Source organism: Podarcis erhardii, assembly GCF_964252035.2.
Source record: "Podarcis erhardii genome assembly, chromosome: 7".
Lineage (NCBI taxonomy): Eukaryota > Metazoa > Chordata > Lepidosauria > Squamata > Lacertidae > Podarcis > Podarcis erhardii.
Genome location: NC_138511.1, coordinates 19,788,324 through 19,812,939, shown reverse-complemented (window position 1 = coordinate 19,812,939; position 24,616 = coordinate 19,788,324). Strand labels below are relative to the sequence as shown.

Below are 24,616 nucleotides of genomic sequence, written 5' to 3'. Positions count from 1 at the left end.
AATCATAATAACAAAAAGGAAGCCGACAGCAGCTTCCTCCCCTTCTGGATCTTCTTTTTATAGGTGGGCTCTTCCAGCCAAGGCTGCTCAGGAGCACAGTCTCCTATCCCTGCCCCGTGACCCAGCAGGCCAGCTTGGCTGACAGCCAAAAAACCATCCCTGCGCTCTGCCACGCTTGCTTCCAGGCCTCCCTGGAGCCCATGCCAAGCTGTGTGCGATGCAACGTGCCATCAAGACACAGATGGACGGTCCCAGGGGCCGAGAGCACCAAGGGGGGGTGTGTGTGTCTGTTTCCAATACAGGGTTGCGCTGAGCAAAGACAGCCTTCCTCCCACTGCCCCCTGCTTTATTCCTAATGCAAACACTGTGGCCGGCTTTTTTCTTTCGGTTGCTTGTTTTTTGCTGGCAAGAGCGGAGGTCAGCTCTGTGCCAGACCTCCCCGGCAGCTGCGGTTTTTGGAGGAGAGAAAGCAGGCAGACAGCTCTGCAGCGCTGGGTCTCCCCGGCGGCCTGGCTTTCTTGCACAGTAAAAACCTGTTAAATGCAGAGCCCCGCTGTGGACCAAAAGGAAAAAGAAAAAGGCCTTATCCCTTTAACTCGTTCTGTGCCAAACCCCTTTTTCCTCCCCCTCCTCCTTCACTACCTCCCCCTCCTCCAAACCTCTTGGCCTTCCTGGCTCACTCAAGAGACCTTGTTAATAGGGTGGGGGGATTGTATTTTTCTGGATCAGGCTGCCTGGAAAGCACCACTGTGAAAGTGCAACTCTCTTCACAGGGAGCTCTGGGGTGGCTGCTGAAGGTTGGAAGAACTCTCAGCAACCCTGCTTGCTGTCTTGTTCAGCCTGGAGGAAGCACAAGGCCGGGAGCTGAGAGGGCATGCTTGTCCTGCCCATGCCAGTAGGTGCTGCTGGCACAAAAGCACACGGATGGCTTCCAAGTGATTCTTGCAAGAGAGGAGAAAAACAGCGGGGAGGGCCTTTTAGAGTGTTGCCACAACTCTATTCTGCACTAGGGGTGCTATGAAGGAGTCTGGGTTTTGGACTGGAGAAAGTTAAGGGGTTTTTTTTGGGGGGGGGGGGCGCTGCTTGAAGTTCCTTAGTGATGAAAGTACACGTGTTTGAAAGTACAGGTAAATGGCCCAGAAAAGCTAGGAAATAGCTGGATGCTCCCACTTGGAAGATGGGAGCCATTTTGGCAAAGGTGAGTCAACACACTGCCATCTGACTGAAGGGACAAAGCAAACTAGGGAGGGATGTGTGTGTCAGAGAGAGACAGAAAGAGAAGGAACAAAGAAAAGCTGCAGTTTTTAGAATAGGACAGAGAGGAAGGTGCTAGGCCAGCTCAAGACCATTTTGATGGAAGGGAAGGACCGTGTCTCAGTGGTAGAGCATTTGCCTTGTGCCTGCTTAGCTTTCTACATACTGCATCCACTATCGGCAATAATACTTATGCCTAGCTAATGACATGTTCATTTATATTAAGGCAACCAGTTTTAGGTTGTATCTGAGAGCCAGCATGGGCAACATGCCAGGGTTCGATCAGATGCCTGTATTGGAGGCAGTCCATTCTAGGACAGCCCTGGTCCAGTATGCAGTATGCACTTGATGCTCTAGATCAGAACAGCCCACCAGTCTGTATAGCTCAGCATCACCCACAATGACTGGCAAGCAGATCTCCAGGGTTTCATTCGGGGCGACATTTCACTGTAAGATGCTATAGAAATGTCATGATAGTAATATATAGCAGTCCCACCTACACAGAGCCTTCTGCATCTCCCGCCAATTCTCACCCTCTCCATCCCATTCGTGCCTCTGACCCCCCCCCCAAAAGCCAGCTGCCACAGCTGCCGCCCTGCAGAAGCCCCAGCCTTAGAGGGGGCTTTAATGAAGCGTGTCATGAGGGGATTAGCACTTGCACAGTGTGCGAGACGGTGGCGGCGGCGGCGGCGGTGGGGGGGGGGCAGGGGGCAGGCCCTGCCTTGAAAATGCACCACCCGCCTGCCACCCAGAAAGAGACAGGAAAAAACGACGACCCTGTAAGCAGAAAGGGCGTCACAGCCTCCCCTGATGCATTCCCAATTGGCTGGGGGAAGGGGGTGGGCAAATTATTTGGAAAGCAGGGGGCCTGAGACCCGCAGGGAGGCCTCCTCCTTTCACTGGCAGGTGAGAGAGCCGGCTGTGCTTAAAGAGGCACGTTTTGGGGTGCCTCGTGGGAGGTGGTTTGAAAAACGAAATAAACACTGGGCTGTAGCCCAGTGCTCGTCCTACTCAAGAGTAGACCCATCAATGCTGTGGCTAACTTAGGTCCAAACACTTTAATTGGTCTAAGAGTAATAGACTTAGTTCTTAGTTTTATATTTTGCTTAGGACAGTTAGAAACGTGTAATAGTATTAATAAAGGTGACGTATTTGATTCAGGTTAGAAGCATTAACAGGTTTGACCAGTTCCTCCTTCTTAGCCCTGCTTTGTGGGACTCTTTCTTGGAAGGGGAACATGGCACACGGGAACAAAGGAAGCTGCCTTGGTCTCTCTAGTGCACCTGATCTCCAGGGTTTCAAGCAAGGGATACGCTGAGCCCTACCTGGAGATGCCAGGATCGGAGCCTCCTGCCTGCAAAGCACTCCTTTCCCTGAAGGGCCTTGCTGTTCTGAATGTTTGGCTTCCATAGGATCATAGGAAGCTGCCTTGTACCAAGTCAGATCACAGGCCCATGCTCACACTGACTGGCAGCCGCTCTCCAGGGTTTCAGGCAAGGCTCTTCTCCAGAGCTCCCTGGAGATGCTGGGGATCAAGCCCGGGACCTTCTGCCTGCAGGGCATGTGCCTCATAGGGGCCCTGGAAGCTGCCTTGTGCAGAATCATGGGACCAAATTGGTCCATCTAGCATCAATACCAACTGGGACTCCAGGATTTCAGACAGTCCCAGCTGGAGACGCCAAGGATTGGACCTGGGGCCTTCTGCTTGCAAATCAGATGCTCTGCCACTCAGCTCTGGCCCTCCCCTCCCTGCTGAGCAGGTCTTCTCTCTGTTCCAAGTATACAGCCACCTTCTCGTTGCACATCTCAGGATCCCTTCCCCTGAAGCTGATATTCTCTCTCTCAATGGAGTGTTTATAAGAAAGAGGCCTTGGCTGACTCTGGTGCCGAACGAACAGACGGGGTTTTTGTATCCTGACCGGAGGCCTCACACTGAGCCACTTCATGATCCCCGCCTGGCAGTGATGGATGTTCCAGAAGGGCCTCTTGCCTTGGGGCTTATTCCCCCACCCACCTTCCTCCCTGCTCAATGCACAGGGTTAACCAGCAATTTTAAGTTCTACAGCTCAGACCTCCAAGCTGCTTGCACATAATTATCAGAAAAAAATCATCAAAAAACCCAGGATGTAAATAACAGCCGTAGATTTAAAAAAACCGTCTGCACGCAAAGAATTATTGATATTTTATCATTTATTTAAATATTTATCATTTGTTGTTGTTTTTATTTATTTTTTACTTTTTATTAACAACATTTTATTTAACATTTATTTATTTAAATATTATTTGGACACAGTGGTCTTAACAATGAACACCCCCCCCCAAAAAAAAAATCTTTGAAGGTGTGGCTATCCTGAAGAGGATAGTTTGAATGATATTCTTCCCTGTGACGGATGAAACAACTTTTGTGCTGTCTCTGGGGTAACTGTATGCTGGACATTTGGATAATTTGTATGGATTAATAAGGATAAATTACGTTAAATTACAACCCCAATACCTGTTAGGGGGGTTGGGAATATCCTTCATTTGAAATCCCAGAGAGCTACTGCCAGTCAGTGTAGACAATACTAAGGTACATAGACTAAAAGTCTGACTCAGTATAGGGCAGCTTCCTTTGTTCTTATAATGGTAATACTGGACTATAGAACAGGGCTTTAGTGTGCAATCCTCTGCATACATACTTGAGAGAAAGTGCTCTTGAACACGGTGTGGCTTACTTCCATGTAGGACTGTGTAGTCAGCAGCGGCAGGCAGTATTTACGTACTGGTATTTAGGGAACATGGATGTGCATGACCAAGCCTCTGCAGACAAGCCACAGTAGACTTACAAAGACACGAAGAAGTGCAGACAGTTGTGGTACTGAGTGCAGTATTCAGCTTCTTGAGATGTATACTTTTTTATTAGAAAAAAGAAATGTTTTTTCAAAGATCCCATAAGTTTCTAGACCCTATGAGACGGAGGCAAGGCCTGGCAAAACCTCAGAAAGCCAGAGGCATTGAGACAAGATTTCCAGTAGCTGGGGGAGGGTGGACGCTTTAGTGCCCCATGACTGGGATCAGCAGAATAAATTTTGAATAATTTATTCAGCTTGCAGAATTCAGTTTGTTAGGATGCAGAATTAAAGCAAGCAAGCAAGCAAGCAAGCAAGCAAGCAAGCAAACAAACAAACAAACAAACAAACAGGGAACAGCGCAGCCCTCTGATAGAGCCCTCCAGGAATCTGAAAGCAACTCTTGGCCTTGTTGATTTGCAGAGAAAGTAAGAACCCAAAGCCCCAGGTTTTCCCCTCCCCTCCTGAATATTTGGGAGTTTACCTGAGTGTACTCGGCACAGCCGGACAAACCGCCCACGAAACTGCAGACGTCCTCCACCGTCCACTTGCTGACGTCCTCCAGCGCTGGGCTGTCTTCACCATCCAAAAAGAGACCTCCCATGCTGCCTGGAATGGGGGAGAAGGTTTTTAGAGAGTTGGGAAATTGGGGCAGGGGAGGGGGGGCAGAGGAAACATAAATCACGAAAGTCCCACACGGACAGCCACACTGCTGCCAGGCCTCCCTTGCTGCCCATTGCATTATTTTCCTCCAGCCACACATCCATCTTTAATGAACTGTCAATTAAAACACCAGGCAGGGTCAATTTGCCCGCCGAGGCCTCCTGGAGATTCCTAGCCCCGAGGGTGGGGAAGCCAAGAGAATGACAGCGGGGCTGGGGGGGGGATGACACATTTCCAACTAATGTCTTCAATGTGCTTAATTTTCTTCAGCTGCAGTCAAGGGAGGGGAGGTGGGGGGGGGAGTAGAATCCAGCAAGGGCTGCAAACTGAAAAGCAACATCAACAGCCCCCACCAAGGCCAGCCAGCAAAGGTCTCTGACCACCTCTAAGTATGTGCTCAGGACAACAAAGGAGTTCAAGGAAGTGGCAGCTTTTCAGGAACATGGGAAACTGCATTATACTGAGTCAGGCCACTGGGTCCATCCAGCTGAATATTGTCTACGCTGATTAGAAGTGGCTTTCTGGGATTTCTGGGAATCTCTCAGTCCTTCCTGGAGATGCTAGGGACAGGAACTGAGCAATTGGAAGAAGACACACTCAAAACAGAGACTCGTGCAGAGACACAACAGGCAGCCCCCTTACTTTTAGGGAACAGGTTGAAGAGCTCGCTGGTAGAGGGATGGCAATGCTACCTGCTGTCAGGCAACTTGTTATCACAGAAAACTACAATGCCAGGCGCATGGCTTAGTGATAAGAGCACCTGCTGTTTATGCAGAAAGTCCTGGATTCAATCGCTTGTTATCTCCAGGCAGGGCTGGGAAAGACCCCCTGTCTGAAACCTTCAGAGAGCCACTGCCAGTCAGCGTCAACAACACTAGAGGACCCAACAGCTACCACTGAATCTTGTTTATAAAACTGTGAAATCTTCCAGATTTGACAGAACTCTTGTTAGTGAAACGTGAATGCCTATGAAATTCAAAAGTCTGTATACTGCCCTAAGATGAATTAAGAGAAGGGATGGGGAACCAGTGGCCCTCCAGATGCTGGACTCCCACTCCCATCAGCCCCTACAAGCCTGGCCAATGGTCAGGGATGATGGGAACTAGAGTCCAACAACCAGAGGGCCCACAGGTTATGAGCCACCCTTGATCTTCAGCTGCGTACAAACCATACAGTTAAGGAACATCTCACCCACTTCATTAATACTGGCACCTGTAGTTCATTAAGGGTGCTGGGAATCGCAGACTGGTGAGGGCGTAAACTACAGCTCCCAGGATTCTTTTGGGGACGGGATACGCTTTAAATGTATGGTGTGTATGCAGCCTAAGTGAAGGCAGACATTTACCTCTTTAGTAATCTCCTAATCCGAGAGACTTGCGTTTTTTTCAGACCTGAAGCTGTTTTTGCCAAACATTGGAGATCTTTCTCTCTTTCTTCCTCTCTCTCTCTCTCTCTCCCTCCCCCTCCCCACCACCCACCCATTTGAAAGAGCGTGGCGCTGACTTGGTAAATAGAGGAAGTGGAATTGAACTCAATTATTCCAGGCACAGCTAAGGCTCCGGCGAGACGCCTCCATCTGCAGCCGGAGAAGCAAGCGTCTCCAAAGGGATCTGGCAGTAACAGCCAACTGGTTCCAAATGATGCACTTCCTCCTTCCAGAGGCCGGCCAAGGATAGCAGCTCGGCCGAGTAGATGGGAACTGTACTCGGCTGGGCAGCTTGAACCTCAGCGCTTTGGCTCTGCAACGGGGGCATCGCTCCGGACCCACAGGAAAAATAGGGCAGTGCTCTGATCCAACTCTTCCATGGGACCAGAAGCTGTTTTCCAGAGGGGCTTTTCCAGCCTCCAATTTCAGGGCTGGCTTCTCTTGCCAACTTTTTAACCAAGCCTGATAGGAAAAAAAACCTGGTTTTGCTCAAGACACAGAGAAAGCGTTCAATGGCAAAGCACAAGCTCTGGCTCCGCCTATCATTGGCTCTGGCTCCGCCTACTGTTGGCCTCCCTTTCTTCTCCCACCACTACTTCCAGCACCCATTGACCGCCAATGGGCAGGTTAAACATACTAGGACAGCTCCTGCACTGAGCACAAGCAAGCAAGACTTTGCCAAAATAACTCTTCTCCCCAGTCTAGGTTGCCTCTGGTCTAGTCAGCATTTTGTGGGAGGGATCAGGCATAAACCAGGTTTGCCTAACTATTTGGAGAAAGTACTGTTGCCCCAGGGCAACAAATACACTTAGAAACACATCCACAAGGCAGAGGTTTGTGGTTACAGAAGCGATGAGGAAGTATCTGGATGTAGTCTAACCTCCGTATAACCTATGTCAAATAAACTCTGCACATAAAGGTTCAGGGGAAGAACACTTCTAGCCTGGACAGTTATAGAGTTCTGGACGGCACCTCAGTGTAGCTCCCAGAACTGGATGAAGGGCAGACTAGGAGGAATCATGCTCAGAACAGCAACTCATGCAGATTCCCATCAGGCATCCTCCTCTTCCCCTCAGCTGGGAAAGACTTGCAGTTTGAAATTCTGGATAGCTGCTGCCAGTCAGTGTAGACGGAGATCCAACAGACCAGTGGATAAAGCAGCTTCCTGACATCAGGTGCCCATGGCAAGTGATTCAAATTCTTTCATTTGCCATGAAGGAAAATATTTTTTCTTCTTTTTCTTGAGGAAGAAGCACTCCCCAACACATTTTTTTTGGTGTGCCAACTCTCCCCTGAGCTCGCCTGTAAGAATCCACAAGTATTTTCCACACAGCCACACAAACACAGACCCTGCCAAAATATTTATCTCAAGACAGTTCATCCTCCCTTTCGCAGTCACCAGGAAAACACACGGAGAGAATGTCTGCTGGCGTAAAAAATTCTGAGCTGAAGGATGGGGGGGGGCAGGAGACAGAATGATTTATTGGCAGTTACTGGAGGGGGGGGGGCAAGAAAGAGGAGATGCCTGATTTTGCCAAAATAAACAAGAACTGGTCAAAGCTCTGTGAGGACAAACAGCCACAGCGTGCAGAGACCCAAAAAATACGCCTGGTTCAGCTGACCAACCCTCCTTTCAGGAGAAGTGCATTTCTCTCTCAAACTCCCCCTTTCAACGCTCTCCTCTCACAGACTCAGTTAAATAGGAACAACTGACCCATGCCCGTGGGGGGGGGGTGTATCCAGGGATACTGAGAAGGCTTGCTGGTTTGGTGCCTTAAAGCCCAAATTCTCACTCAACCTCGTGCCCTCCAGCTGCTTTGGAGGAAAGCTACTAGGAACACAGGAAGCTGCCTTTTACTGAGACTGGCCATTGGTCTATCTTAACTCTTTGCCGCGTACACTGACTGGCAGTGAACCTGGGGTCTTCTGCATGCAAACAGATGCTCTATCACTGAGCTGTGGATGAGAGTCGTGGTCCAAAACAGTGGAAAGGCACCTGGAAGCCTGCCCTTTGCATTCTGCAAATAACGAGGCGATTATTCTATTCCCATCAGGTCAGGCTCCTGATTTTAATTGGGTTGGCACTGGCACCTTGAACGGGCCCACCTCCTTGCCTCTGCCCATTTTCCTCCTCTCGGCCTCTGGGCCAAATCAGCACCACTGCCCACAAGGAGAAAGGCAAGGCAACTCCCTGCTGACGTCTTTTCCCCTTTTCGTCTCACATGCTTCACGCTCAGCTTCCCAGGATTTGGGCTCAGAGGACTCCTTTGAACAGCTTCGTTAATTAATTCCACACAGCTCTCACACCCGGTTCTCTCAAGGGATGCCAGTATGTGCGGGCAGAAGCAAGAAGTTTCAAAGCATCTCTCTCTGGCCCCACAAGATGCAGAGAACACAGGAAGGGCCCTGCTAGACCACAGACACTGGCCCCAGACTCGCAACTGGTTTCCCACAGTGGACCTGAGCAAAATCCATCGCCCTCTCCCGCTTGCCATCCCCAGCAATTAGTGCATAGGAAGAGAGGGAGCTGCCTTATGCAGAGTCAGGCCACTGGTCCACTAAGCCCAGTGTTTTCTACACTGACTGGCAGCAGCTATCCAGGGTTCCAGGCAGAGAATCTCTCTCAGTCCTACCTGAAGATGCTGGAGATTGAACCTGGAACCTTTTGCCACAGTTCTTCCCTGAAGATGTAGCAGGATAGGATGCTGCCTATTCTGGCAGCTGGTCCACCAAGCTCAGTATTGCCTACCTTGACTGGCAGTGGCTCTCTGGGGTTTCAAGCAAGGGACATGCCCAGCCCTACCCAGGGATAGAACCTGGGACCTTCTGCATGCGAAGCAGATGTTCTTAGCACTGAGCTACAGCTCATGCCGTTGCTAATACTGGCTAGAATTCAAGCTATGTTAATAGTTGTGTGGGTCAAGGGGCTTATAATGGATCATGGAAACTGCTTGCCACGCAGGGCCAGGTTATAAGGGAGCGAGAGTGATTACACCGCAAAGGATGGCTCATTATGGCAAGTGGGATGCTGCCCCACCAAATTCAGTCTACCCACTTGCCTGCCTTCTTGCAGGTGGTGGTGGACTCAGCAGGGAAGAGGAGAACAAAACTAGAATGAGTCTGCTCTTCCTTTCATTGGCTCCGGCTCCACCTACTTCAGGGTGCCTGGCCTTCCACCCCACATACCACCAGCCACCATTGCTTTGGAAGTGGGGCCCACACCGGCCCCTAGCAAAGGACTGCTAATTTCTGCAAGGTTGCGAGATTCCTATCCTTTCCCACCAATGTGGGTCCAAGAAGCCAAACAAGCCATAAAGACCAGGCACCTCCCCCCCCCCGCATGGGGCCCATGCCACTGACCCACACAGAAAGCTGGGATGGGGGCTTAATCCATCTTGTTATTTCTTCCCCTGCCCTGCCGAGAGCCGGGAGAGGTCACCGAACGGCCCCGGAAGGCTGGCGTTAATTGCTCTCCAGACTGCAGATCGATAGGAAGATTTTAGCTGCTTGCTGGCTCCATCCTTCACCTTTTCCAGAGGACGGGGCCGGCCGGCGGGCAAGTGGGCGAGGGGGGTGGCGGTGTATGAGAGAAGAGGTTCGCGGCTGAAACGAGATGAGGTCATTTTGGCAGCGGCTGGGGTTTTCATAAGGCAGCTTGGGGAATTGACCCGGCAATCGACTGCCGTGTCGATAATTTTCTGTCACTGGGGATAGAAAATGGCTCTGCGCCTCCAAAGTGCCGGAGGAGCCAGCCTCCTCCCCCTGGCTCGTCCCCCCCCCCCCAGCCTGCTCCAACACCACCACTGTTCCCCCTCCCTGGAAAGTAGCCAGCCTCATTCAGAGCCTCCTGGATCATTTGCGGATATTAAATCTCTACCCTTTCCCCTTTCTGCCCTCCATCTTCCCGTCAGCCGCTATCTGGGTCTTCCTGCTTGCATTATCTAGCTTTCATCCCCGGCACGAAGGCAAGGCAATGTGTACACACACACGACTCACACGCGCACGTTGTCTCTTGGGGAATGCATCACTATGAACACAGAAAGCAGCTTTCTACCGAGTCAGACCATCAGTCTGCCTAGAGCAGTACTGTCTACACTGACTGGCAGCGGCTCTCCAGGGTTTCAGACACAGATCTCTCCCAGCTCAACCTGAATATGCTGCATCTCTGCTCTGCCTCCCCAAGAAGAGTTGGCTTGCATGCGTGAACAAGCCACTGGTGATAAAACTGCCTTACCACCCAAAAACGCACAAACCTTTTTCAATGGACACAGTGGCAGATTCAGGGAAATTTAGAGAATCAAGAGTGAAGGAATAGGCCCAAGGAGCAAGGCTGGATGAAAGCGCTTTGGGGGCCCAAAATAAGGAACCTCTTCCTTATTGCATTGCAGGGGGTGGGACTAGATGTCCCCCAAGGTCCCTTCCAACTCTAAAATTCTATGATTATGTTATCCCCCCCCCCCTCAAAGCAACACATCAAATAAGGTACCACAAAATTAGTCTTGCGGCATCTTTTTAAAAACTCTATCTAGATGAGCCCTATTAAGCTTAAGACTTTCTGAAATTAATGGACCAAAGCTAGTCATGTCCATTAACTTCAGTGGGTGCAACCCTTATCAATTTATTACAATATTAAGTTTTGTTAATGATGAGAAAAACCTAAAACTTCTGAGCATGCAAAGTTTCATTGTAACTCTCACCAGAACAAACACAAAAACCATTTTGCTGAAAAGAAAATACTCTGTGCACGACAGCCACCTTCAAACATCTTAAGGCAGGCTTCCTCAACCTTGGCCCTCCAGATGTTTTGAGACTACAATTCCCATCATCGCTGACCACTGGTCCTGCTAGCTAGGGATCATGGGAGTTGTAGGCCAAAAACATCTGGAGGGCCGAGGTTGAAGAAGCCTGTCTTAACGGGTGTCACATGGAAGATGGAGCAAGCTTGTTTTCTCCTACTCCAGAGGCCAGGACTCGAACCAATGGATTCAAGTTACAAGACAGGAGACTCTGACTAAACATCAGGCCCATCTTTCTGACGGCAAGAGCTGCTGGACAGTAGAACAGACTCCCATAAGAGGTGGTGGATTCTCCTTTCTTAAGTTTTTTAAAGCAGAGGCTGGATGGCCATGTGTCATGGATGCTTTAGTGGAGATTCCTGCAATGCAGGAGCTTGGACTATGATTCTATGTGCCATTTCAGTTTTCCGTCACTTAACCCATCACTGTTTTTCCGCACTTCCCAGCTTGGCCCAGCATAACCTACCTCACATGGGTGCTGTGAAGATATATAAGAATGTTGAGGAAACAAGTGTCCATGAATGAGCCCAAGCTCTGCCCTAGTAACAATTACCATGCTGTTTTTTTCTCTCCACACCATACATTTAAAGTGGATGGCTTCCTCCAAAGAATTCTGGGAATTGTAGCTTAGTACTCACAGAAATACAATTTCCAGCACCCTTGACAGGTTTTTTTTGGGGGGGGAGGGGGGAAGTAATGTGCTTTAAATGCGTGGTGTGAACATCAGACTGAGCTACAGTTCTAGCAGCAGTTGTTTTCCTGCCCTACGTACCAGCTCCGCAAACCTCGTGGTACACCAAAAAGGAGAAACCAGGAACGCCCAAATCACAAATAGGCATTCAAAGCCCCCCAGCTGAAACACGCTTTGAAAACACAGTGAGGGGTTACAGGAACTGATATGGCCAAGAAAAAGCTACATCAGGGCTTGGAGAAGCACCGCCTCTCACTCGCCCCTGCCCATCTGGGACCCATGCCCTGCTCTGCACGCTCTTAAAAACCCACATTTCCCTTTTAATCAGCCAGTAAGGAAACGCTCTTGCCAAGCCGCCTCATCTGTTGAGGTGGCTGGGGGTATTCCATCACACCCAACCATCTGTCAGGAAGAAATCACTCCTTTCTGCCCCGCCTTTGGTGGCGAGTGCCGGCGGGCTTGCCTTGACCCGATGAGCTCCTCTTGAAAGGAGGACGGCTTCATCACCCAAGTGGCTTGCATAGCCTCCATCTCTTCTCCCCAAAGCAGCTCCCTCCTCCTCCCCCTCCCCCACCAACCCACTTCAGTTCCTGTTCCCTCTTTCTTTCCCTGGCTGAACATGCTAGGTAGCAAACAGGAGGAAGGAAAAGCAGAGGCTTCGAAAACAAGCCTGAAAGTTTCAGCTCGCGTTATGGCGGCACTCATTCACACAAAATGACATTCCCCAATCTGGTGCCCTCCAGCTGTTTTGGACTACAACTCTCATCAACCTAAGCCAGAACAGCTGCCATTAAGAAGACAATATGTGCACTGTGAAACACGGGAAGGCCCATGCCTGGGAGGTGTACAAGTGCTCCTTACTCCAGGGGAAATTTCCAAAGGCAATTGTGCACACAAAACACCATGGGTGCAAATACTGAGATGGTTAAGAAGCATTCTGATAGGACTAAAAAGGTGCCCCCCAAATCCAGCTCAACTATACTTATGTCATGTCTTGTGAACAGCCCTGAGATCTTTTGATGAAGGGCAGTATATATATCTTAACAACAACACCATTACCTATTCCTTTCCAAATCCTGAAAAGCCCGTAATCATTTTTGCAGGTCCTTCTCTGTTGCCTGCCCAGCAATTTATCAACATCTGTCCTGGAGGAGGGTTTTCCAAGCAAGGCCAGGTTGACCTTGCAAGACCAAAAGGGCAATGAGATCACATTGCAACCCACTCAACCACACCTCACCTGCCAAGCATCAACTAGAGCTGGATGCACACACAAACAACAGCGGACATTAGGAGGGATTCTGGAACAAAAGGGCTGTAAGCCCAGCAGCCAGAGCATCTGCTTTGCATGCATCAGGCCCCGGGTTCAGTCCCTGGCATCTCCAGGTAGGGTTAAGAAGGTCCCCTGCCTGAAATCATGAGAGCTGCTGCCAGTCAGTATAGGCAACACTGAGATAGATGGACCAAGGCAGCTTCATATGTTACTGAACAGTATTCATTGTGTTGATGAATTTGCTGTTGTTTGCTTTATATGCTATTGTGTTTGATATTACAGTGTTTGCAATGTTTTTTGTTTTAAATGCTATTGTGAGCAGCTTTCAACATTTGTTGTTGGAAAAGCGGAATACAACTATCAACTCAACTCAGCTAGGTCCTGAAATATAATATCCAAAGAGATGTTTAGGGTCAACAAAGCTGGCTCAAGGTATCTCTCTCCCACCAGCAAAAGATACAAATGGTCTCCCCCCTGCCCAGTACAAAAATCAGCACATATTAAATAAATTCTAACATTTAACAACACTTTTTAGCACCTCACAGGTAGGAGGGTGTAGAATTGGGTGGAAGTTCAGCCTGTTTAAAGGGCCTGGAAAGCTCATTGCTGTTATTATTTGTTAAGTCCCTTTTCTTAGAGAGTGACCCAAAGGGACTTACATTAAAAGCCATTAAGAACAACCAAATAAAAAAACCTAAAATGTAGGAAGAGCCCTCCTGGATCAGGCCAATGGCCCATCTATTCCAGCTTCCTGTTTTCACAGTGGGCAACTGGAGGTGCATTGTGGGAAGCCTGCAAGCAGAAGCCAAGTGCAAGAGCACTTTCGCCGCACCTGCAGTTTCCAGCAACTGGTATTTAGAGCCATTACTGCCTCCAACTCCAGAGGCAGAGCGTAGCCATTGTGGCTGGTAGCCATTGATAGACGTATCCTCCATGAATTAAAAACACAGCCATACAGGTAAAAGGCAGGATTTACAGAGCCCAAATATGTCACAATGCCACCGTCAGAAACAATTAAACAATAACAAGAAAAGAAAAGAAAAGAAAAGAAAAGAAAAGAAAAACAACAGTAATACTGTATGAGAAAAAAGGTTATTATAACCAAACAAATCAGAAGGAAATAGAGGCCTGCTCCTCTTTAATTTAAACGTGTATCAGATCACCTTTCTTGGCCAGAGCAGAATCACAGCTTATGCATAGTCAGAGACTCTTTAAGAAAGTGGAAATACTGGGCTGGTGGGTGTTGTCATGTTAAAAGAAGGGAGAGAGAAGGGGTTCTCCACAGCGCCCCCTCCAAATCTAGAATCCAAGGCCATATCCACACAATATATTTAAAGCATTTTTTTGCCACTTTTAGCAACTACGGACAATTCTGGGAACTGTAGTTTATTAATGGTGTTGGGAATTGGGAAGTCAGTGAAGCTCAGCACCTTCATCAGACTACAGTTCCCAGGATTCTGTAAGGGGAGTCATGAATTTTAAAGGAGCGCAAATGCACATGGTATGGCTGTGAACCAAATTCTGCAAACGAAGGCACACTCCACCTGAAAATTCTGCACACTCCCAACGTCTGCTAGCGTTCTTAAATGTACCAATTCCACAGACAACTGTTGCCGCCACCTACCTGTGTGGAAATAGGGGCTCATGGTGTATGGAAAGCCAAATGGCAGAGGCTGCGGAGGTGGGAGTGAGGCCGGTGGGAGGTATTTTGCCTCAGTTTTGTTGATGACTGGGCCGAGGAGGTGGCTGGGCGACTCGGCGCTGGAGGAGCTGCAGGGGGCGCTCTGGCTGGCAGATAAATCACCCAGTTCCTTGGCACCATCGCAGGCTTTTGCTGCCTCTTTGCATTCCTTCAGCTCGCCAGCCAGGCTGCTGCTCTCGGCCTTTGTGCTGTCCAGCTTCTCCTCGCTCACGTCGGCATCGCTCTCAGAGTCCTTCATCTCCTCGTCGTTGCCGTCAGGGGGGCGGCTCTCAGACAGCTCTTTGGATTCGCTCTGGCCAGGCGCCTCGGCCCGGTGGTGTGTGGACTTCCGGCTCCCCCTCCGACTCCCTTGTTCCTTGGGCGGGGTGGTGGAGGCGCTGGGGACCCCATGGTTGAGCGACAGGAGTGGGGTGTTATTATGGCGGAGCACCAGCATGGCGTTCCTCCGCGAGAGCTCGTCGCGGAGCGGGTGCCCCTCGGGAATGTCGTGGACGTTGCGCAGGGCTGGGTGGTCCGGCGGCAGGCCCGGGTGCAAGCTCATTGGGTCGCTGGCCAGGAGCCGCTGGCGGTGGAGGTTCTCCAACTCCTTCTGGCGGATGATCTCTGCAGACATCTCAAGCCTAAATGGATGAAGGCAAATGGGTGAGATGGGTTTGGGAGGAACTGAGAGGCTCAGGGTCAGAGTCCTACCTCTCTGCCTTGCAGCTGTGAATAAACTACCCCCTCTTGTCTCCAAATTGCAGTGTCCCACAATTAAAATGGGGTGTGAAAGTGATCTACCTTGCAGGGTTGTTGAGGGAAGGGGGGGGACCCATCGGAATACAAATGGAGTGTGATACTTGCACAAATTCAAAGCACTACATCATCTGAGGCCCTTCTTCGTGTGCCTCCTCCATAAGACGTCTGGCGGTTGGCAACACAAGAACCGGGGCCTTTTCTGCGGTGGCTCCCCAGCTCTCTCCAGGGAGGTTTGCCTGGCGCCTTCGAAACATATTTTCAGGCGCCAGGCAAAAACCAGGTCTTGGGCTGATTAACATTCTATGGCTTTTTAAATGTGTTTTGGGGGGGTGTTATTGGTTTGTTTTTGTTTTATTATGTATTTTGTGTTCTCACTTGTATTTTTATGTTGTGGTCTACCCTGCAATCTTCGGATGAAAGGCGGTATACAACAAACAACAGAACACAAAACCAATAGCAGTGGTTCAGCAATGCGTATTGGGTGGGTCAGAACAGACACACTGAAATTAATGGGCCCAACTGAGTCACATCCATTATTTTCAATGGATCTACCAACCCTTGGAAGCGAGTTTTATCCATCTCCCTTTCCAGCAATATTTTCCCACCCCGACATCCTTGCATCACCCAGGTAGTTCTGCTTCCCTCTCTCCCTGCTTCCAAGTGGAAAGGGGAAGCTGGAGTCTAACCTGGGGAAAACAAAGAGGGAGGGGGGGCACTGCCAGGCAAATTGCAATGCTTTCCAAAACTCCCACATCCCAGGGAGATTCCCCAGCCTCCCATCTCCCCCCCCTTAAGGGGAAGGGAGGTTGTCCGGGAGAGAGCCCTTGGAAGGGAACGATGATAAACGTGTCTGGCACGGCCTCCAACTCTTTGGCTCAATGAAGCGTACCAGCTAATCTCTCCTTCTCAAAGGATATGCATGGGAGATCAGGGATGAATTCATGGCCAAGGCCCCCACCTCCCACAGCTCTAGCTAGAATAGGGGTCAGCAACCTTTTTCAGCCATGGGCCGGTCCACCATCCCTCAGACCATGTGGTGGGCTGGAATATATTTTTTTGGGTGGAAATGAACAAATTCCTATGCCCCACAAATAACCCACAGATGCATTTTAAATAAAAGGACACATTCTACTCATGTAAAAACACGCTGATTCATGGGTCGAAGGCGATTGGGCCGATTCCGGCCCCCAGGCCTTAGGTTGCCTACCCGAGCTAGAAGAAAGGGAGTGGGCCTCCTTCTTCTCCCCCCCCCCCCCAAAGCTGCCTTACACAGAGTCAGATCCTTGGTCCACTTACTGTCTACACTGACCGGCAGTGGCTCTCCTTGGTGCCAGGAAGGGGGTGCTTTTCAGCCATACATGGAGCTGCCAGGGCTTGAGCCTGGGACCCTTCTGCATGCAAAACAACTGATCTACCACTGAACTACAACCCTTCCCTTCCGACACCTAAGTCAGGCCACTGGCCCATTTAACTCAGTACTGTCTACACCAACTGGTAGCAGCTCTCCAGGCAGGGGTCTCTCCTGACCTAACCTGGAGATTCCAGGGATTAAACTTGGGACTGTCTACACGTAGAGAGGATGCTCTCCCACTGAGCGGGGGCCCATCTCCATCAACTGTGTGCTTCTCACCTGGCAAGGTTCTGCTTCCTCAGCATCTCTTGTTGTCGTGCAAACATCTCGGCTTGGGCTGGCTGTAGAAACCCGTAACCTGTGGGTGGGAGGGAGGGGAAAGATCTGGAGGTTAACACAAATGCATGGTTGTTCAGAAATACTAATGTAGTGTTAAATTCAGAAGTGTATCATCCCTTCACAATAGTCAAACAAGAATTAGGGATGCATTGCAACAACTAATGCTGATCTATATCTGCTGCATTTCAGCTAGATCTATTATTTTCTGTGCATGTACATGGACAAATGATTTGGAGTGTTCCAATAACTTCTTTCGGAGTGACTTGAATTGCGTTTTCCCCAAAGTTCCATTTCACATAATAACATTTGCTCACCCTTCCCTTGAAACTGAAGCCCTTTGTTTGCAGTGTCCCTACCTACTTAGCTTTGGAGAAGTTTCCCAAACTTGTGTCTCCACTTGTTTTTGGACTACAACTCCCATCATCCCTAGCTAGCAGGACCAGAGGTCAGGCATGATGTTAATTGTAGTCCAAAAACAGATAGACCCAAATCTGGGAAACCCTACTTTGGAGCATATTGAACAACAATTCCCTGGTGTTCTTTCGAAATGCCTTCTCCAGAATGACCCTAGGAGTCAATCTTCAACTGGCTTACTCAACTCCTTTCACTCTGACTGGCTCCAAATCAGCAGAAAGGATTAGAAGACTTCTTCTCAGTGGCTAAAAAGCTCTGCTTTTCATGCTGACTGGATGTGCTAGGACGCTAGGGACAGAGACCCTGCAGCAGAAATAGTAACAGGTCTTTGATTTCCCCCCACTCCAGAACCCTGGACCACTGCACTCAAATCCAGCCTTATGACGATTCAGTCCTGTTCCTAGGCCTCTCTCAGCCCTGCTCCCCAATATCCTGTTGGGGATGCAAGGGGCTAGCATCTTGGATTGTTTGCATTCAAAAGCATGCACTCCACCTCTACACTATGCCTTCTGACTATGAAGGATGACAAAGGGGGAAATTGGAAACTACTCAATTTACAATTCCAAAAACAACACACAGGCAGCTGTGCTTCGAAATCCGTACTTCTCTGAATTTTTGCAATGCATTTCTCCAGACAAGTAATATACACAAAGGCACATATATTAAGGGAATATCTGAATGAAAACGAATATATTAGCGAAAATATATAGATACAAAAACGTGTGTGCTAGGCAAAAGCACATACAAAGAATGCGTATATAATTAGCACAGTTGCACACAAAAATGTTGACAAATTTTCATGAGGACTTTTTTTTTAAAAAAAGAGAAAAATATTGCAAACTGACGTGGAAGACTGAAATTAGAACTGAAAAAAGTAGGAGATGGAAGGCTGTAGCCAATGCCAGTCCGACTCAACAGGAGACCAACTGAAATTAGTGGCCACAACTTAGGTCCAATGATTTCACCAGGTCCATCTTGAGTTAAAACTTAGTTGGGATACCAAACCAGAGAAAACTGACATGGACAGATTTGTCCATTGCTAGAGGAAGAACACCAAAACCGCATACCTCCCTCGCTCCTTGAACATTTTGCTGCATGGCATAATCCTCAGCATAGACAGGAACACTCACCTGGCGTCTGACACAAGGCCGAAGGTACCCCTAAAAAGGGGGGTCTCAAGTGCGGGCCTAATGCAATGTGAGGAGCGTTCTGAGGCGACAGAAGAGGGGGTGGATGGGACATCTCCCTAAAGGGAAAAACAACACAAAGCAGAGGGAAGTTAAGCACTTTACTTGTGTGTGGGGAGCAGGGAGTGTTGGGCCGCATCCACACCATCACTTTAAACAGCTATGGCTTCTCTCAAAGGATCCTGGGAGGACCTGTAGTTTGTTAAGGGTGCTGAATTATGAGGAGGCCCCTCTTCCCTTCACAGTCTTAAGAGCTCCCTGGGAAGAGGGACTGTCTGTTCAACTACTGTTGACAACAAACTTTTTCAGCAGGTGGCTGGTCCACTGTCCCTCAGACTTTGTGGGGGGCCAGACTATATTTTTGGGGGGGAAATGAACAAATTCCTATGCCCCCCAAATAACCCAGAGTTGCATTTTAAATAAAAGCACACATTCTACTCATGTAAAAATACCAGGCAGGCCCCGCAAATAACTCAGAGATGCATTTTAAATAAAAGGACACATTCTACTCATGTAAAAACAGTCCACGGGCCAGATTTAGAAGGCAATTGGGCTGGATCCAGCCCCCAGGCCTTAGTTTGCCTACCCATGGTTTAATCATTAGGAGAACTGTAGCTCTGGGAGAAGAACAGGGGTCTCCTCACAACTCTCAGCACCCCTAACAAACTACAACTCCCAGAATTATTTGGCTGTTTAATGTGGCATGGTTGTACTTTGAATGTAGGGTGTGTGTATGTGGCCTTGACCAAGTCTGTAGAAGCTATACAGTTTTGACATGCCCCTGGCTCAGCACATAAACACAGGGGCATGCTATGCAACCCACAGTGAACTGGTGAGCTTAACCAGGAGTGGCAGGGACAAACATATGAAAACACAAAGTGGAGTTTAAATTTCTCACCCTTCTTGTAAAGCAGGAGTGGGGAACCTCTTTTGGCCCAGTGGCCTACATCTTATCATTCTGCTCCCCTTAACTTAGACAGGTGGGCGGGGACACCCACCTGCCAATCATCCAATACCAGTATGATGTCATTTGACTGATAGGTTGGGAGGTCCCGCTCACCTGTCAAATGTGACCCACAGGGTGGTGGTGGGGAAAAGGTCTGCTTTGCCTTCATGTTCCCTGCGATGAACACAGTGGTGGAGCAGCACCCAGCAGGAATGAGCCCTGCCCTCCAGCCGATGTCAGCTGATTGATTGGCAGGTATGGTAAGGGGGAGGGAATTACCTCACAGACCAAACTGGACCCCCTGGTGGGCCAAGAGCTGAACATGGGCCAGGGATCCTACTGTACCTGTTGTAAAACAGGTGAATTAAGCTCCCTTGGTATATTGTTTGGACCAGTCTTGACCAGGAGACATTCTCTTACTGGTCCAAATACTCAAACAACCCCCTCAACTGCCATACATTTTGTTCTATGTATTGTATTCTCAGGTGTTTGCTGGAACAGTTCACAGTGGCATTGCACAGTCTCCCATCCAGACAGCATAAAGCAAGGATGGGGAGCCGACTGCTCCCATCATCCCTGGCCATGTTGGCTGGAGCTGATGGGAGTTGGCGTTCAACAGCATTAGGAGGGCCACAGGATTCCCACCCCGGCAAAAAAGATTAGGCAGCTCCCCTTGGCTTCCTTCCATGCATGGGCTCTCAGAGCACACTCAAGGAAGCTATTTGACTAGCTGCAATGGCTATGTCCCGCCTCCACAGCTGGGGGGACCGGTGATCTACCCCGAATACCAGTTGCTGTGAATCACAAGAGCTGCTCTTGAGTTCAGGTCCTGTTTGAGGGTTTTCCCGAAGAGGCACCTGGTTGGCCACTGTGAGAACAGGATGGAAGGTTCCAGTTACATTCTCATGGCTAACGCCAGTGTAACCAGCTAAACTCCCCACTGGACAAAACATCTATGGCTAACAATCTTTTAGCTAATAAGCCCGGGAAGCCACAGCGATTTCGGAATGTTGGGTTTTTCTCAACTGGGAACAGCCATTTATTTTTAAAAGGGCAAAATTTGCTTGAAAGATGACAAGGAGCCAGCAAGCATGAAATGTGTTTCCTTCCCCTGGGAAATGAGCATGGGTCCAGAGCCGTACCCTGCTTGTCCCCCCCTCCAAACCAGCACCGGCTCATTACACAAAAGTAGCACAGGCTCTCTCTTCAATCATTAGTAGCTTATGGATGTTTCTCAACACCAAATAATGTACTTTGGGGGCGGGGGGAGAGGATTCTAGTGATTAAAGCTGCAGTGCTGTACACTCTCTTGTAGGAAACCCGGGGGCCACATGTCAGAGGTGGGTGGGGCCAGAGCAACAGGTGTAATTCTTGTGTTTGCACAGCCATACAAAAGTCAGAAGTTTGCAGAAACAGACACAGACACATTTCTCCGTGTTCCAACCAGGAAATCAAGAGACATTACTGTCCTGCAGTTCAATGAAAAACCCAACCATGCAAAAGTCCCTGAGAAGGGTGTGCAGCAGGACCGGTGCGGGGAGTTGCCTGGGGAAGATTCTTGAGTGCCAAATTTGGCCCCTGAGCCTGAGGTTCCTCATGCCAAGCAGTTCCTAAACTGAAACCTGCCTATTCTTCAAAATATGCACGCCGCCAAATTTTACTGTTCTGTTTTCCAACAGCAACAACAGATTCAAAAACGGAATCAACAATAAGTTCTTTTTTCAAATAAATAAATTGCAAAGTAAAGAAGAAATGGGTTAAAATGAATGTAAGTTGTGGGTTGGGGGGGGATGGGGAAACCGAAAAGAAGCAAGATGGACAGACTCACCCACCGTCAGTCAGGAGGAAAACTAACCCCCTACCCATACTAAACAAGGGTGGACTACTAGATTGAGTAAAATCTCATCTCACAAGACCATTTATAAACACACACCAGTCAACACACATTCAGAGACCAAGTAAGATAAAAACAGAAGGGGAGAATTTTTCCTTCTAATGAGACTGCACAAATACTACGTGCGTGTAGACACACACAGAGATATAACTGAGTGGATTAAAATTCTCCCCTTCCGAGACCCAGGTCTCCATCCCCTTGTTGTCTCCCCATCTGTCCCTCTCCCCCGGCTTCCAGTCTGTCTCGTCCCGCTCGCTCCCCCCTGCTCCCCTTCTGTCCATCCCTCCCCGTCCCCCCTTCTTGCTTGCCACCCCCCCCAACGCCTAGCTTTCAGCTTTTCTCTCCTTCCCTCCCTCCTGAGCTCTCCTCTAAACTAATTGCACAGCTCCCGGTGTCTGGAAGAGAGCCACGGATCGATCCGTCGCTGTTGAAATGTTAATGCTAATCGTATAACGGCTCCGCCAGCGCCTCGCACTTCAGTGGCAGCGCCAATTAATCTCAGGTAACGCGGCGCATGACCTTCGGGGCTCAGCGCCGGGGCAGCAGCCAAGCGATGCTTATGTAATTACACCATGAAGTGTGTAATCACCTGCCCTAATCCCCGAGGCCTCACAATTAGCCGGGGCCCTCGGTCGCCGGGCTGCCAAGTGCGCTGCCACTCCGGACAGCCGAGCGGATGAATAACGGACAATTAAAGTGGCCTGGCGGGGGCCGGGAGGCGCGTCCGCTCAATCGTAATTAGCTGTAATCATGGGGAGACGAGAGCCTGGCAGACGTGCCGCTTGTTTTATAAGAAGCAATTTGGGAAATCAAGTGGCGCTTAACCGTTTTGTGGCCAAGCAGGCACATCCTCGCCCACCCCACCCATCGCTGCCCTCCCGTAAACACTGGCAGCAAGTGTGTGCGCACGTGTGTCTCGCAGAGATAAGCACATCCGGCGAGGGACTGCTGCTCATCCCGACTCCATCTCCCCCTTTCCCATCCCCATCTGTGTGCCTCTTTGCCAAGTGCACCTTCTGCCAGGAACAAGCCTCCACTTCTGTTAGGCCAGTCTTCTGGTTCCATCAGACTCCTCCCACCCTACCGTTTGCCAATGAAACACCTCGCCTCCCGTATCAGAGGAACGCAGGGAGCTGCCTTAGACAGAGTCAGGCTCCACTGGTTCTGCCTAGCTCAGTATTGACTACACTGGCAGGAAGTGGGTCTCCAGGGTTCCAGCCATCGGAGATGCCAGGGATTGAACCTGGGACCTTCTGCATGCAAAGCAGGTGCCCTACCCCTGAGCTCTCCCCTTAAGACATGAGAATCTGCCTTATACAGAGTCAGTTCAGTTGGTCCACCTAGCCCAGGACTGTTTGCACTGACTTGCAGCAGCTATCCAGGGTTTAAGGCAAGGGACGTTCTGAGTCATGCATGCACTGTCAACACTGACTGGCAGTGGCTCTCCTGTTTCAGACAGAAATATTTCCAAGCCCTATTTGGGGTGGTGCCTCCACTTACATTTAAGTTTTCACTCTGAGCAGCTTCACTGCTGAAACAACAACTCCTTTCGAAACTGGGGAAATGGAAAAATTGAAGGTCACTAGAACTGGCTGTAGCGATGATAGTCACCAGCTATGCCCCCTTCTAGATAGAGATAACTTGGTCATGGCAACCTCTAGACTACTGCAATGTGCTCTACATGGGGCTGCCCTTGAAGACAACTCAGAAACTTCCAACTGGTCCAAAACGCAAGAACCAGGTTACTGGCTGGGGCTCCATTTAGAACTCATGCATCTAATGCCCTAATACCTGACAGGCTGTCCCCTTTCTTAGTGACCCCCTTGGGTGCCATAAACGACGGGAGAGGGGGGCTTATTTGTGATTCCGCCACCTGCAGAAGTGCAGGGAATGCCAGCTCCGGAATTGTACACATGTGCTGAATACACACCTCTATCCTGCCCTTCGGCAGTTACGGTGTTTTTGTTTTGCCAGACCCGCTTCTTTTGCTCAATTTATACTGTTCTGTTCCATGTGGAACTGTTGTACATCTCTTCTGAACTTCAATGATTTAATCTGTTCTCATAGTTGCAGATTCTATTGTTGTAACCTGCCCTGGGATTTTGCGGTGAGGGGGCAAGCAAGAAACCTTATAAATAAATACTAAATAAATAATGGACACATCCCCACGCCCCGATATAAAATCAAAGGTCAGCTTGACTACACTTAATGTAATTCCAAAGGAAGTGGGTCAGAGTGATATTGGTGCTCTGGCTAGGATTATTCTTCACTCCCCTCTTCTGTGCAAGGCAGAATCTTGACTCTTCTCCTGTGTGAACTTTTTGGCTCCAGACTCTATTTACAGCAGAGCCTGTTTTTCTGTCTCTTTGAGGGCACATTGATTGGCTGTGACTCTGGGGCTTGGTGTGATTGCCAGCAAGATAAGAGGGAGGGGAGCTGTTGCCATGGGGCTGGAGAAAGTTATGCTGTGGTTTGTTGCTGTTGTGGGTTCCCCCCTCCTTTCCCTCCCTGGCTGCACAGGTTCTGGAAGAATTAAAAGGACAACAGACTGAACAAATTCAGCAAGAGAACACAGGGCTGTGAATGGGATGTTGTGGGTCTAGGAAAGTAGCTGGCACAAAGTAGCTTTCTTGAGAATATCACCTGTCATTAAACGGGGGTCGGGGTGGGGGGACACATAAGTTTCTAGTCCTTATGGCTGAAAAAATAAGTCTTGAAAAGTGTATGGCCCAAAACTCCAGAAGTCAAGGGGAAAGGGGTGGCTGCATCAGGCCTTCCCAGGTGACGGGAGGCAGGCCTTTTCTCCTTAATCCTATAGTAAAGGTAAAGGTACCCCTGCCCATACGGGCCAGTCGTGACCGACTCTAGGGTTGCGCACTCATCTCGCTCAAGAGGCCGGGAGCCGGCGCCGTCCGAAGACACTTCCGGGTCACGTGGCCAGCGTGACAAAGCTGCAGCTAGTGAGCCAGCACCAGCGCCGCACACGGAAACGCCGTTTACCTTCCTGCTATAAAGCGGTACCTATTTATCTACTTGCACTTAAGAGTGCTTTTGAACTGCTAGGTGGACAGGAGCTGGGACCGAACGACGGGAGCTCACCCCGCCGCGGGGATTCGA

General features: G+C 49.5%; 1 protein-coding gene across 10 annotated transcripts in view; it reads right to left on the bottom strand.

The window, feature by feature from the left end:
- The window catches only part of SAMD11 (sterile alpha motif domain containing 11), a 340,371-nt gene that overhangs the window by 5,530 nt on the left and 310,225 nt on the right, over positions 1-24,616 (bottom strand). For all 10 annotated transcript variants that reach the window (XM_081870871.1, XM_081870873.1, XM_081870868.1 and 7 more), the window contains 4 exons: positions 18,603-18,718; positions 16,999-17,077; positions 14,553-15,250; positions 4,567-4,691 (listed from right to left, as the gene is read on the bottom strand). In XM_081870871.1, the coding sequence (XP_081726997.1) occupies positions 4,567-4,691; positions 14,553-15,250; positions 16,999-17,077; positions 18,603-18,718 (1,018 nt within the window). The remainder of the gene's footprint in view (positions 1-4,566; positions 4,692-14,552; positions 15,251-16,998; positions 17,078-18,602; positions 18,719-24,616) is intronic.